The sequence below is a fragment of the Spermophilus citellus genome, assembly GCF_964194105.1.
Source record: "Spermophilus citellus genome assembly, chromosome: 8".
Classification (NCBI taxonomy): Eukaryota; Metazoa; Chordata; class Mammalia; order Rodentia; family Sciuridae; genus Spermophilus; species Spermophilus citellus.
In genome coordinates, this window is record NC_138189.1 from 100,315,933 (window position 1) to 100,330,471 (window position 14,539).

The 14,539-nt window shown below is 32.8% G+C and overlaps 1 protein-coding gene across 11 annotated transcripts in view; it reads right to left on the reverse strand.

The window, feature by feature from the left end:
• Positions 1-14,539, reverse strand: part of AIMP1 (aminoacyl tRNA synthetase complex interacting multifunctional protein 1) — a 38,421-nt gene that overhangs the window by 18,580 nt on the left and 5,302 nt on the right. For 7 of the 11 annotated variants that reach the window (XM_081303191.1, XM_081303192.1, XM_081303186.1 and 4 more), the window contains 4 exons: positions 8,812-8,949; positions 7,572-7,685; positions 5,670-5,831; positions 2,009-2,220 (listed from right to left, as the gene is read on the reverse strand). In XM_081303191.1, coding sequence (XP_081159317.1) covers positions 2,009-2,220; positions 5,670-5,831; positions 7,572-7,685; positions 8,812-8,949 — 626 coding nt within the window. The remainder of the gene's footprint in view (positions 1-2,008; positions 2,221-5,669; positions 5,832-7,571; positions 7,686-8,811; positions 8,950-14,539) is intronic. The other 4 variants (XM_081303194.1, XM_081303188.1, XM_081303187.1 and 1 more) reach the window with 1 other exon arrangement.

A 14,539-nucleotide genomic window follows, 5' to 3' on the forward strand; every position in this document is an offset into this window, starting at 1 on the left:
AGCTCTCTGCTGCCCTGGATACTTCGGATCTAGTTGTTTAGGGACCTTGACCTTTAATGTCCCCTGAGGGACTGGGTGAATTACTGGAACAGGAAGATTCATATTCAAATTACAAAGCTCTGGAGGTACATCCCCCTCAGACTCAGAGTCCTCCTCAGTCTTCCATTCCCATTCTTCATTCTCTGGTTTCTCTTCTTCTGAGTGGGCTCAGGCTCTGCCTCCTGGCCAAGATCTCCTGCCCTTTCCCAGGCTGCATTCTCAGCATATAAGGAAGTCCTGCAAGGCAGGCAGGCCTGCTGACTGCCTCTGAAACTCCTAATGGCTTTTCTGAGGTTAGCAATTAATTCCTCAGCAGTCCACACTTCACTATCTTGATTTGAATACAAGCATGTCTCTATCAAAGTCCACATTCTTTCTACATTTTCACTTGTGCTCTCAGGTACAGTCCCTGAAATACAACCAGCAGGCATTTCTTTGCCAAGTTTTTCCCAAATATGCAAATCAAGAGATTCTTTTTCAGGGAACCAAGGACAAACTTCCTTAATCACTTCTATAGTTTTAAGAATAGTTAGATAAATGTTTGCTCTCTGAAGAGAGAGAATTCCCCATGCTTAAGGTTATCCTATCTGAAAGATTCCCCCCTCCTCTTTCTCTCTATTCTACTATTCCACATAGTTTTCTATGAGAGAGGGCCAAGAACCCACATGCAATTTTTCATTCTGAATTCCTTGTGATTGGGGTCCCTGCTCCAGGCACTAATTTCTGCCCACGTCCTGCATGGGAAGGGAGTGAGTAACTGTCGGAGCTATGGGCTGGCTGCAAAATAAAAGCTATGGAAGTAGTATTACAAAATAAACACAGAAGACCAGAAATATTTTAAAAGCAGGGACATGATGGGTTGAGCAGGCCAGATGGTCTGACTTCTAACAAACTTATAGAGGTATAGAACAAAGGGGATCAGTAGAGTTTCTTCATGAAGTGCAGGATAGGAGTAGGGATAAACAGGTTGTGTGGTTCTTGGCACGTTACACCTATCTCTGGAAGGCAGTGTTTGAACTTGGAGTTGTAAGCTAAGGCAGGGCACCAGCATGATCTGGGCTTTCTCGAACTGCGGAATTTCACCAAGAAGTTCCCAGAAAAGCGGATTCTCTGCCTTAATGGCTCAAACAATGTCCATAGTTATGCTCCCAACAGTCATGACTTATGGCTTATGTGTATGGCACTAAAAACTTGCAGTTAGAAGCCTCAAGACTGACTATGCCCCATCTTGAATGGTGAACAGGAAAGGTGACCCATATACATACTAAGGACACTTCAGCCTTGGAGTCAAATGAGTAAGCACATGCTTATGTGCACAAGTTGACTCCATTCCCTAAACAGGGAATTGTACATAACAGCAAATAAAATAGCATATGTAAAAAGATTACATATTAAGAACTTTAAAAACAACAGAAATCCTCATCAATATTTTCATCATTATTCCATAATGGAATTCTATCATTTTTTGACCTTGTAAGTCACTTATAAAACCAGAAAGCACAAATCTAAAAGTGAAAGGACAACTATAATTTCCTTATAATGCAGTAAATACTTGAGGATTTAAAAAAAAAAAAGAGGAGAGGGGATCATGGAGACTCATTTGAAAATTTAATGGATTCCTTTAATGGATAAAGCCACATCTCCAGCCCTTTTGATTTGCTCAGACAAAGGCTCACTAAGTCACTGAGACTGGATTGAACTTGCAATCTTCCTGCCTCAGTCTCCCAAGCTTCCTGGATTACAGGCATGTAATCCAGCTAATAAATTCTATCTTAATTAATAGATGCTTGTCAATTTTTTTGTGGTTTTATACATTCTGCGGAGTTTATCACATTTGAATCATTTGAATTAATCAATATTGGTATCATGTTATATGACCATCAGATATAAAATTATAATGGAAGGACACTGAGAAAGAGGGAATAAAAATGACACATATAAGAAATGGTAATTTAGTTGTGCAGATTACCTGTTCAAGAGGAACATGATTCACCAGGCCACTGACAACTGTTCTTGGGGCTGTTTCTCCAACATCTACTTCTTCTACATACAAAGAATCTGCATCAGGGTGTTTTTTGGCAGTAATGATGCAACCAATTCGAAGATCCAGACGGGAAACATCTATTGGCTTAGAATCAACACTTCCTGCTAATGATTGTTGTTTTTTCTCCTTCTTCTCTCCTAAAAAGAATGGGTAAATAACAAGACATAAACCAAAAATACACTATGAAAAATCTACAGTGTCAATACTGATGAGCTTAAAAAGGAAAAAGAAAAGAATATTTATCTTTTATTTCTTACAAAGTGAAGAATTATAAAGTCATAAAATCATGACCACTATTTTAGCTATTTCTCTGAAGAATTGCCTATATTTCAAGTTAAAGACACAGAGGAAGAGTTTAGTCAACTAGAGCTCATTGCACTAATCTGCATGCTGTCTATATTTATAAATAAAGTTTTACTGGAATACAACCCATATTTACTCATTTATATTTTGTCTACAGAGTATTTGCACTAAGGCAGAGTTGAGTGGTTGTGATAGACTTTGTGGCCTCTAAAGCCTAACATATTTACTATGTGGACTTCTATAGAAAAAGTTTGCCTTTCCCTAAAACAAGGTTATAGAAAATCCCTCAAAAATTTTTACGGGAGCTATTGAAAGGTAAAAAATACTTTATTTAGAAAAATCAATATTAGTAGACAAATGTAAAATAAACTATAGTAAAATACAATTTCACTGATAAAATGTTTATCTTGTCAATTATATAGAAGAATAAATATACTGTGAATTTCTTTATTTCTTATGATTTTCCTCTAAACTTATGAGGACTTTAGGTTTATGCAGAACAACTATCTGATATTATATTTAATTCTGATTATGCTTTAATAACCCTATTTTTATTGGTATGTTGAAAATATAAATTATTAATGTATGATTACTTTAACCAGAGTCAAAATGCAATCTGCGAAGGTTTTAAGTCTACAGGCAGTTTTTAAGTCTATAATTAGCTTTTGTTATGAAGAATGTAAAATACAAATAAAAAGTTATTTACCTTCTAACTTGCAGGGTAGAGACAAGCTACTGTTGCTTGGAACCATTCATCCTCAACTATGCCTTTGTTTAATCTTTCAACAAGCATTTACTAAAACAATAAATACAGTACTAAAGCATTTGAAATAGTAAGGTAAATGGCCCAGGCTGTCAAGGCACTCACCACCTCACCCCACCTTACATAGAGGGTGAATCATTCATTTGCTCAGTATATCCATGCTATATATTTTACCTGCTTATTACTCACTTAATACCTGTCTTTGTTATCTGTCTACTGAGGTATTGTAGTGCTTGTTTTCAAATAATTCCCATATTACCTATTAATAGGTCTAAAGTGCAATGCTATTGATGTTGGCAATTTTATCTAAAAATATTGCTATAATTTCCCATTTTCTTATAAGTTATAGTTCTCTTACTGTGCCTAATTTATAAATTAAAGTTTATCATAAGTGTAGGGAAAAAAAAAAACAGAATAAAGTTCTGTACTATTTTCAGTTTTAGAAATCCACTGAAGGTCTTGAAATGTACCCCCTATGGGTAATGGGGTATTACTGTGTAATGATTATGTGATAAATGTCGCATACATAAGGAAACACAGAAGAACAAAGAACATAATTCTGCATGAAACAGGAATTGTAGATTCTGTAAAAAGACATGGACAATTTCTACAAAGGTAGTTTATGAAATAGGAGATAGGACTATAATTTTGTTGGGAAACTTAAAAAAAAATCCCACCATTTCCATATAACAAATTAGCAAAAATTTTTGTAATGGTAAAAGTAATACAGAAATACACAGAATTATTTTAAAAATGCATCAAAAAACCTAATAATTAGCATTGTGATAAGATGTATACATTTAACATTAAAATATTGCAGTAATGCAGTATAGTATATCTATCCATAAACAATTTTAAACTTTGTTTAATAGGCATTGGAAATATCTTCATCAGTAATCCACATTCTAGCAGTTATTGCAAACATTAAACTATATACCACAAGGCTTTTAAGCTATCATAAGAAATTTCAAAATGTTTCATTGACAAAATGCTCAAGAGATGTATGTAGTATTCTGGAAAAAAATGTATAGGCACTATAGCCCTTGTATGAGCAGAAATATTAGAATGTGGCAATCCTACTAGCTAAACTTACAGAACTAACTTTCATAACCAGCACTGTCCAAGATAATAGCTGCCAGTCACATATGGTTGTTCACATTTAAATTCAAAACACTTAAAACTAGAAATTCAGTTCTTTAGTCACACTAACCACATTTTAAATATTAGAAAGTCACATGTCCACTTCGGCTATCATGTTGGACAATGCAGGTACAGCATTTCCAGCACCATTGAAAATTCCATTGGTTTGAAGTATTCTAAACTTAGAACTCCATTTGGTCTTGTTTTTTCCTTCCTCTATGTAGCCACATGTGATTAGAAGACTGTTTAATCCTATCTTTAGAAAAACACTGCATCATCCTTAAAGAACAGAGTATGGACTTCACAAAACATATAGGAACTGGATATATTATTCTGTGTCTACTTAATTCATGTTATAACGTGAAAGAATTAGGCTGATTTGCTTCATTGAAACATTTCATCTAGCGGTGAAGTTGTAAAAGATGTAGAGCTCCTACTTACTTCTAACATAGGCTATTGATGAATGACAAAAGAAAAATACATGTACTGAATACTAAATTGGCTTAGATTAGTTCACAAGTCCCTTAGCTATTTGTTTAAAAAAAAAAAACAAACTGTAAACGAGTATATGTATAATGACAGGCACGCAAATAAAAAATCTGGTGAAATAAAATCTAGTAAGAAGTAAAGAAGAGTAGTTAAAAGGAAGTCATATTCATGTTTAGAAAAATACTTTCAGCAGCAAGGCAAAGAGGCTTTAATATTAGTTCAGATGAAATATTATACTACCTATCAAAACTAAAGAATGGAGCTGTGTTCTAGATATATTCGGTGATTGAAAAAAAGGGTTGACTGTAGGGGCTGGGGATGTGGCTCAAGCGTTAACCCGCCTGCCTGGCATGCGCGGGGCGCTGGGTTCGATCCTCAGCACCACATAAAAAATAAAATAAAGATGTTGAGTTCACCGAAAAAACTGAAAAATAAATACTAAAAAAATTGTCTCTCTCTCTAAAAAAGGGTTGACTGCAAGATTTTAAGTGTAGTTGCATACTTGGATGTGACCTAATTACCATGTCACTTTTTATATGCTCCTGAAAACTTAGTACCCCTAATACCTTACTGAAGATGGTTTGCTTCAAATGGACATTCCTTTCTAATCTTAATTTGTTCTATACTTTCTACTTGTGATTTTTTTTTTAAGTAAGTCCTGAATGCACACCAAAATTTAGTCACGCCAAGCTATGTATGGGTTCCTACCCTTCATCTCTAATTTTATACCTTTAGGACTCAGTTTCCATGTTCCAATATTATCGCACTACTAATTTTACTCAAAGTCATATAAAAGTTTGAGCTTTGTTTTGAAACTATTGTAATTATTATAAAAAGTTAACATTATTTGATAACCAGCCAAGAGTCAAATAGATTAATGGTCAAAAATACCTTTTTTTTCAATTTTCTCTTTCACCTTCTTTTCTTCTCCTCCTTTTATTTGTTCTTTAGTATCAGAAGATATAGTTGTTATTGGTGAAGACTGTATCACATTTTCAGAAATCATGGAATTAGCTTGCAGCGTGGTACCAGATGGAAATGGTATTTGCTTCACTGATAAAATAAAAGAGATAACATAATTTATATTAAATCAACAAGATAAAAACCAGGGAATTGGGGTGAGGTTGTAGCTCAGTGGTAGAGTGCCTGCCTCACATGTGGAAGGCACTGGGTTTGATCTTCAGTGCGCGTGCGAACACACACACACACATACACACACAAACACACAAAATAAAAATAATAATAAAATAAAGGTACTGTATCCATCTATAGCTGAAAAATTAAAAAATAAAAACAACAAAAATCAAAAACAAAAAAAACGGAGGGAATTGTGAATCACAAATAGGAACTTTTTAACAAAAGAAAAATTCAGTGTATGACTATCAAAATATCTATTATTTGAGAAAGTAGAAACATTATCAAGAGATTAAAATTATTTTTAACCATTACTGAGATAACAATAAATGTATAATTTCCATTTGATTACTAAATATTAAAGTAAGAAAATGTAAGGTAACAATAATAGTATTTGTCACAGACATATTGTGTCCTAAAAATCTTTCAAAATGCTTCACATGAAGTTCCCTACGAAATAGAATCTCTTCATGTTACCGCTTTACAGATGCTAAATCCCATTATCCAAAAGTTAAGAAATGACCCATCACACAGTGATAGAGGAATAAGAATGTGTATCCAGGCAGTCTGTTTCTAGGGACTGCATTCTTAACATCTAGTAAGATGGCAAGTTTTAAATTTAGCTTTTCTTTTACAATAAACAAATGGAAAGGTGACTTATAAAATTTGTTTTTGCAGCACTGGGCATTGAACCCACCAGGGGCATTCATTCTACCACCAATCTATATTCTTGTCCTTTTTTATTTTGAAAAATCCTCTAAATTGCCGAGACCGTCCTTGAACTTATGATTCCTCTGTCTCAGCTTCCTTAGTAGCTAGGGTAATAGGCATATGCCATCATGCCCAGCTGGGAAGGGTTTTTTTTTTTTTTTGGGCAAGTGTCGGGGTGGGGTAAGAGGATGGGGGAGGGTACTAAACTCAGGGGTGCTGGGCCACTGAGCCACATTCCCAGCCCCATTTTGTATTTTATTTAGAGACAGGGTCTCACTGAGTGGCTTAGCGCCTTGCCATTGCTGAGGCTGGCTTTGAACTTGTGATTCTCCTGCCTCAGCCTCTTGAGCCTCTGGCGTTATAGGCATGAATCACCAGGCCTGGCTTAAAGTATTTTTAACATCTCAAAACATTGCTTAAGAACTTTTTTCTTTAAAAAGTTGCTTTTTAGTACTGAATTGTAAAGAAGTAATGTGGTGTCTTCTAACCTAGAAATGATTGGTATTAGCTGAGGCCAGGTGCGGTAGTACATGCCTGTAATCCCAGTGGCTGGGGAGGCTGAGGCAGAAGGATCCTGAGTTCAAAGCCAGCCTCAACAACTTAGTGAGGCCCTAAGCAACTCGGTCAGTGAAACCCTGTCTCTAAATAAAATACAAAACAGGGCTGGAGAAGTGGTTCAGTGGTCAAGTGTCCCTGAGTTCAATCCCCAGCACCATTATATAACACAGAAAAATGCGATCTCTTGAGGGATTTTATATGGCCTAGATTCTGGTCAATATTCAGACCATTTATCTGAGGCATTTAAGTATTTTGGATGATACTGCTTTCTTTAGTAATGTGGATTCCTACTTCATATTTAACCATTAAACTGAATTTAGCACCTTAACTCAAACTACTTTTTTGATTTATTACAAATCAAGCCCATCTATCATTTCTAAAGTTAATCACCTCCATTTTGAATTTCTGCTTGAATCAGCTCTAGTTTCAGTTCTTCAATTTCTTTCTTTAGTTTAGCATTTTCAACTCGAAGTTTCTTCTCTTCTCTCAATGTTGCCTGCAAAACTAAGATCAAGGAAGTTCAGTTAAAATGTGTTTTTTCAAAGTTTTCTTTAGAATGCTATTTGAAAAGAGCATAGTTGGTACTGGTTAGGATCAGTTCCATTATGCCAGTTTACTATTTCCTAAAACAATATGATGCATTCATTCTTTTGTATGTGTGGGAATTGATTCTAGGACCTCACAGAGACCAAAATCTTTGGGTGCTGATATGCTTTAAATAAAATGTGCTTTAAATAATGTATAAAATGTAGGTTATATTTGCATATAACCTACACTCCTCATGTATATTTTAAATCATCTCTAAATTACTTATAACACCTAATACATTCCAAATGCTACATGCATAGCTGATATATTGTTTAAGGAGAAATAACAAGGAAAAAGTTTGCAAACATTAAATATAGATGTATTGTTTTCCTTTCCCTGAATGTAACAGTTGCCTGAATTCATGGATGGAGAGAAGAGCTACTTTACCTAAGAAATAGTACAATATTAAAAGAGATTTTGCAAAATAGTTATTATAAAATAGTCAATGGGACAGAGAACCACCAAAGGCTATGAAGGTGCAGAATAAGTAGAGTGGTTCTTCTATTCTTTTAAATTATCAAAACTGAAATGCTAGCCAAGGTGCACAGAAAGTGCCACCCTTAGGAAAAAATCACTTTTATAACATTTGTTCTAACATACATATGCAATGGTCATTTCCAACCTCTTCAATTTCACTAGTGGAAAGAAATATTAGCACTTTCTACCACGATGCCACATGCCCAGCTCAGAACATTTTAGAATTAGGCAAAAATATTGATAAAGGGAGAAAAATTTGAGAGTAAATACAGGATTTGGTAAGCCATTTTCAGTTTTATATAGGAAAAAAATTTATTTCAATTAGTGATAGCAGAAGATTTTGAAATTTCTATTATCACATTACCCTTAGCAACTAAGAATTCTTTGTATGTAGCATATTTACCAAATAGATTCTAATATCTTAAGCTTAGAATATTATTATACTCTACCAAAACATTAAGGAATCTAAGTCACCAGATGATTAATAACTTACATAGTAAACATTTTTCTGTCAATATATGAATTCATTGTAAGTAACTATTTAGAAAATTTAAAATTTTCTTACTTGTTTTCTCCTTAAGAAGAGCAACTTGCTGCTTAAGATATTCAATGATTTGATCTGCCTCTGCACCTTTCTGTTCCAGTCTCTTCAGAACAGCATCATTGCCTGCCATTTTTTTTTTGCTAAAAAACAATATAAATCCTAAATGAAAAAAATACAGTGTGAAAAATCACATTATGAAAGGAATAAATTCATCATATAGGACACTGATAAAGCAGTCTGAGGGAAAAACATTTTCTGCTGTAATAGACTAACATCTTAGAAAATTACTTTTACTGAGAAGAACAAAGACCAAACAAGCCAGAAATGTTAAGAACACTAAGTCCTGAGTCTCTCTGGAAGAGGAAATCTACTTTGTTCCTCAATACAGAGAAAAATGCTACATAATCATATTTAAGGTTCAAAAATTTAAATACTGCAGAATATTATAACATAAGACTACTAAAGGAAAAAGGATAGCAATAAACTTAACTAATAAGTATCACTCTAGTGTTCTAAGTAAAGAGTGTCCTTCCTAACATGCAACCTTTGTATATTAGATATTTCTAATGTTCACCGAATTATGTACATTTCAGAAGGATTATGTGAAGTAGGAAAAATAAATATTAAAAGAAAAAAAAAACAATAATTAGAAAAACATCAATATTAATCGTATGTCTACTCAGCAGTAAATGTCATTATATATGTGTCCTTTATAAGAAATTACAAGTGGAGGCTGGGGATATAGCTCAGTTGGTAAAGTGCTTTCCTTGCATCCTTGCATGAACATTGCCCCGAGTTCAATCCCCAGTACCACCCCCCCCCCGCCAAAAAAAGTGGTTTACTTTTATCATAAATTCAAAGAAATTTTAAAAAATCCTGTAGATATAGAAAATATAGAAAATTGCATATATGCAAACATTTTGAGATTCATTCATCAAGTTAGTTTAAATTGTCATATACTGATATATTAACAAGAGAGGGTTAATCATTAGTAACATTATGCATTTTTTTTTTAACTTAATATTAATTTTTAGTTCAAAGTATAATAATAATAACGTAAAAATTGATGGACTAATCCAGATTATTAATGATCAGTACTCAAAATATTGTGAAGTTTTTTGACACAGAAAAAAAAAACTGGCCAATGTTCAAATACTACAGGATTGTTAATTTCAAATTATTATCCAATGTCTGTCCTATAAAATAATCTGGATTTTTTTTTTTTAATAAGAAAACTAATCATCAAAATACTCTGTCCTTAAGTTGAAAAGAGACATAATACAAAAGTGAAATAAAACCCTATAAAACAAAGTTGCTAGAAAATGAAATAAATGGGAAGTAAAACCTGGAAAAGTCCTACTTTAAAAATTTATAAAAGTGTAGACAAAACTGTATACAAATTTAGAATGGAAATAGCATTTTTTAATTCTGCCCCCCCTTTTTTTTTAGTACTATAGATTGAACCCAGAGGTGCTCTATCACTGAGCCAATCCCCACAGCCCTTTTTGTATTTTACTTTTTATACTTTATTTTGAGAAAGCATTCTCTAAATTGCCTAGGCTGGCCTTCAATTTGTGATCCTCCTGCCTCAGGCTCCCCTGTAGTTGGGATTATAGGCACACATCACTTCGCCTGGTTACCTGACACCTGAACAAAAAATATCATGTTGTTCTTCAAATTATTTTAAAGTTGAAATTTTACAGGATATATAAAGCAATGTAGAGTAAAAATGCTCTTCCGAATTTTAGTATCTATTTTAACCTAACATAAACAGTAATAAAATAACTTCAACTGGTGAAATATTACTATTGCAAACAAGTAATAATGAGTATTTGAGAACATAAAATTAGTGAAAAATACAGCTTATAAAATAAGTTTTCATGATCTTATTATTTTTTAGTGCTGAGTAATATTCCATTGTGTATGTATATGCCACAGTTTTTAAATCCATTCATCCATTGAAGGGCATCTAGGTTGGCTCCACAGTCTAGCTACTGTGGATTGTGCTGCTATAAACATTGATGTGGCTGTGTCCCTGTAGTAGATGTGAGGAAAAAAAAAGAATAGCGCTACCTTAGATTAGGTAGAGAGAAGTGATGGGAGGGGAGGGGTGGGGTTGGAGAGATAGGAAAGATAGTAGAATGAAACAGACATTATTATTACTGTGTGCATATATGTGAATGCATGACCAATGTGATTCTGCAACTTGTATACTCAGAAAAATGAGATATTGTATCCCATGTGATTCAAATGTATGATATGTCAAGGTCATTGTACTGTCATGTGTAACTAATTAAAACAAATAAACAAATAAAAATAAATAAATTAAAAAAATAAGTTTTCATAAGTGAGTGAACTGGTCTAACATATCACCTACAAATAAATACTAGCCAAGTTGCTGAAAAACATGACACTCCTGCTCTGAATCACATAAAAGCAGTTAAGGATCTTCTCAGACAGTAATTTTAAAAATAGGGTTATATATCCTAGCCTAAAGGAAAAAAAACAAAGGATATGCAATTTTTCTGAGTGATGAATCTATTTACTGTTTTCAAAATTAAGATTTAGTCACAAAACTGAATTAAATATAGGACTTGGATCTGTCAAGGCATATGGAAACACAGGAGTAAGTTTAGGAAGAGAGAATAGCATGTTTCAAAATACAGAAACAAATAAGCTGAATGAACATAGTAGTAACACACATAAAGAACCACTAAGAAGAAACAACATGATAAAGGGCAATGATGAAACTTTGAAACTGATAGAAAATATAAATGAGACAAAATTTGGATAATCCTCAGTTATTGTTAACTAAAGGTTAAAAGTGTAGGAAATACAAAAGTGAAAAGACTTGCCATGCCAGTTTTTGTAAAACCAAAACACTATTATAACAAACTAAAACCACAAAAGGGTTACAAGATAAGAATCCCAATTTGGCAAAAGATGGCTTAACAACTAGTTACTAACTTAAGTTTGTAGTAGTTTTAAGTAAACTAAATACAGTAAACTACTTAAGTTTATATAGTAAACTACTTCAGTTTAAGTTTGTAGTAGTAAAATAAATGAAAAGTGTTTTAAAATTAAAATATGTCCAATAAAAATCCCCAGCTTATCCTCACACAAAAGGTAATAACACATTATTGAAGAGTTGTGTCAAATTTATGTCTCACTTTCATCTAATTCAAAATAGCATAACATACATAAAGCACAGTAAAATCAACTTTTTGATAATTCTTACATTTTTACATACTGCATGTTAATAAAATGCTATGTAATTAAAATCTAAGTACTTCATTAAAATATACATATATGTATATATTAATAATAAAATAAGTATGATTTATATGCCTGGTTATAGGTTTGCAAATACTAATTTAGGTTAAGTTCTTGCTTTAAATTATGAATTAGGACTGAGAAATGCCTATTAACGTAACAATAAGTAAAAATGCACTTTTGTTTTAACCAAAAAATTAGATAAGAGAAACATGAAAAAAATTAAAGATGAAAAAGAGAAAACATGTTAGTAACAAAGAAATATTAGTGGAATACACATCATGGACTGAATTTCCTAATAAACATTAGGTAATAATTATACCCAATATATATTCTATTTTGTTTTTAGTCTTTTTCTCAGCACTCAGATACTGACTTATTTAATCACATTTAATCATTAATATCACAAGGTACATACTACTATCATCCTCTCCTATTTTGAGAATTTCTTTTAAGAGTGGTGAAAATAAAATGGAGTAAGAAATCACAGACCTTGGAGCAGATTCTATCCTTTGCCCCTCTGCCCCTCTTAATTGTTGGTAACTATGAAGTTATTTAAACTTTGTGAGTCTTAGTTTTATCATTTATAAAATGAGGACAATTTTACTTACCTCATTGCGTTATGAGATATAAAATGATATACCATACATAATATTTAACAAGAGTTTTTGGCACATAGCAGATAAATAATAGTCAATTCACCAGGCACTGAACAAGCTTTGGGAATACAAATAAAAGATTGGGTGTATATATAATATTTACCCTCAAGAAATTCATGGTATAGTGTGTTACCTAATGTTATTATATTTTCTAGATCTCTTGTTATGATTTTTATATTTTTCAGCAGACTAAGGACATGATAAACAATACAAATAAACTTATAGAGATGGATGTTACAAATGTACTTAGATAATTTGGGTTATGAGACTACATGTTAATTTCTTTGTGAGTTATATAGTTTATGAGAGTGACAGATATTAAGTTATTAATTTTATGTTTATAGCACTGAGCAAAATACATCTAAGTACTCAGCCCTCAGGAATTCAATAAAACAGTCAACTGAAAATCTTTCCACTTTCCCCTACAACTGGGTATTGCCATCATAATAGTGGAACTATAAAAGATAACAGACTTGAAGTCATTAAATAAATGACACACAAGGAAGGAACATTGAACGGAATTAATCAGAATATAGCATATTTCAATTCAATTTGTTGTGAAGATCTTCTAAGGACTGGATAAGAATTATCAGCTCTAGCTCAGAAGGCAAAACAATCCAGGATGAGCAATTAATTTTGCTAAAGGCACACAAGTAGCCAAGAATACCAAGAGAAAAACTGTTGTTTAAGAGAAGGGGGAAAAAGAGTAACAATTCACTGAGTGCTTTCTGTTCAATTTCACTGTGAACCTAAAACTGCTCTAAAAAACAAAGTTCTATTAAAATAAAAATTAAAAGATGAACAAGGTAGAGAGAAGAAAGGGAAAGAGCTACAAAATTACTTTTACTGTGGAGAGCAAGACCAAACAAGGCAGAAATGTTAAGACCAAGTCCTGAATCTCTTTGGAAGAGGAAATCTACTTTGTTTCTGAATGCAAAAAATAATACTATATAACCATATTTAAGGTTCAAAAATTTCAAAGCCTTAAAATACTGCAGAATATTATAACATAAGAAAAAATTACAGTTGGATAGGAGGAATAAGTTCTAATATCGTACAACACAGCAAGGTTAACTAAAGTTGACAATCATTTATTGTCTACTTTGAAATGGTTAGCAGAGAGAATTTCAACTGTTCTTACAATAAAGAAATGATAAGATAAGGTGTTGAATAGACTAATTATTCTGACTTGCTCATTAGCCTCATTAAGGGAGAAAAATAAACATCTTTTGCTAAGTCATTTTCAAGAGTTCTTGGCAAAATAAAACTCGGAAATGACTAGAAAATGTAACAGCTGTTAACCAGTTTTTCCTCTATTCCTAGATGTAATGCTAATATTAAAAACATCTAAAAACATTTGCGTCTAGTCATGTCTGTGTATTAACTTTTCTAAAATATTAAAGGCCATTTTTGCTGTTTTTAGAATGAGCCACCCTGAAAATAGCTTTTTTTCCAGCACTTGCTGAGTAACTGCCATTTCAATTTTCCAAAAATACAAGACTAAATTTATGTTAATGTTTTCTAGTAATATGCAGATAATAATCACTAGCACTGGCAGAATATACTTCTTTAAAAAAAGTGTTTACAGCCAATAAACCTTAATGGGAAAAAGTACCTAACAGGCTGTTTGACCTTGGTAAAGTTAACTCCTCTATGCTTTAGTTTCCTAATTTACATACTGAGAATACTTTCACCTGATTTCACCTTCTACTTCTTAGCCTTTTTTCTTGAAAAGGAACCCTGACCTTTTAATGAAGTTCTTCAGGGCTTGGTACTGATCTCTACTCTCCTGTAAGGATTAAAAACTGTCGCCACAC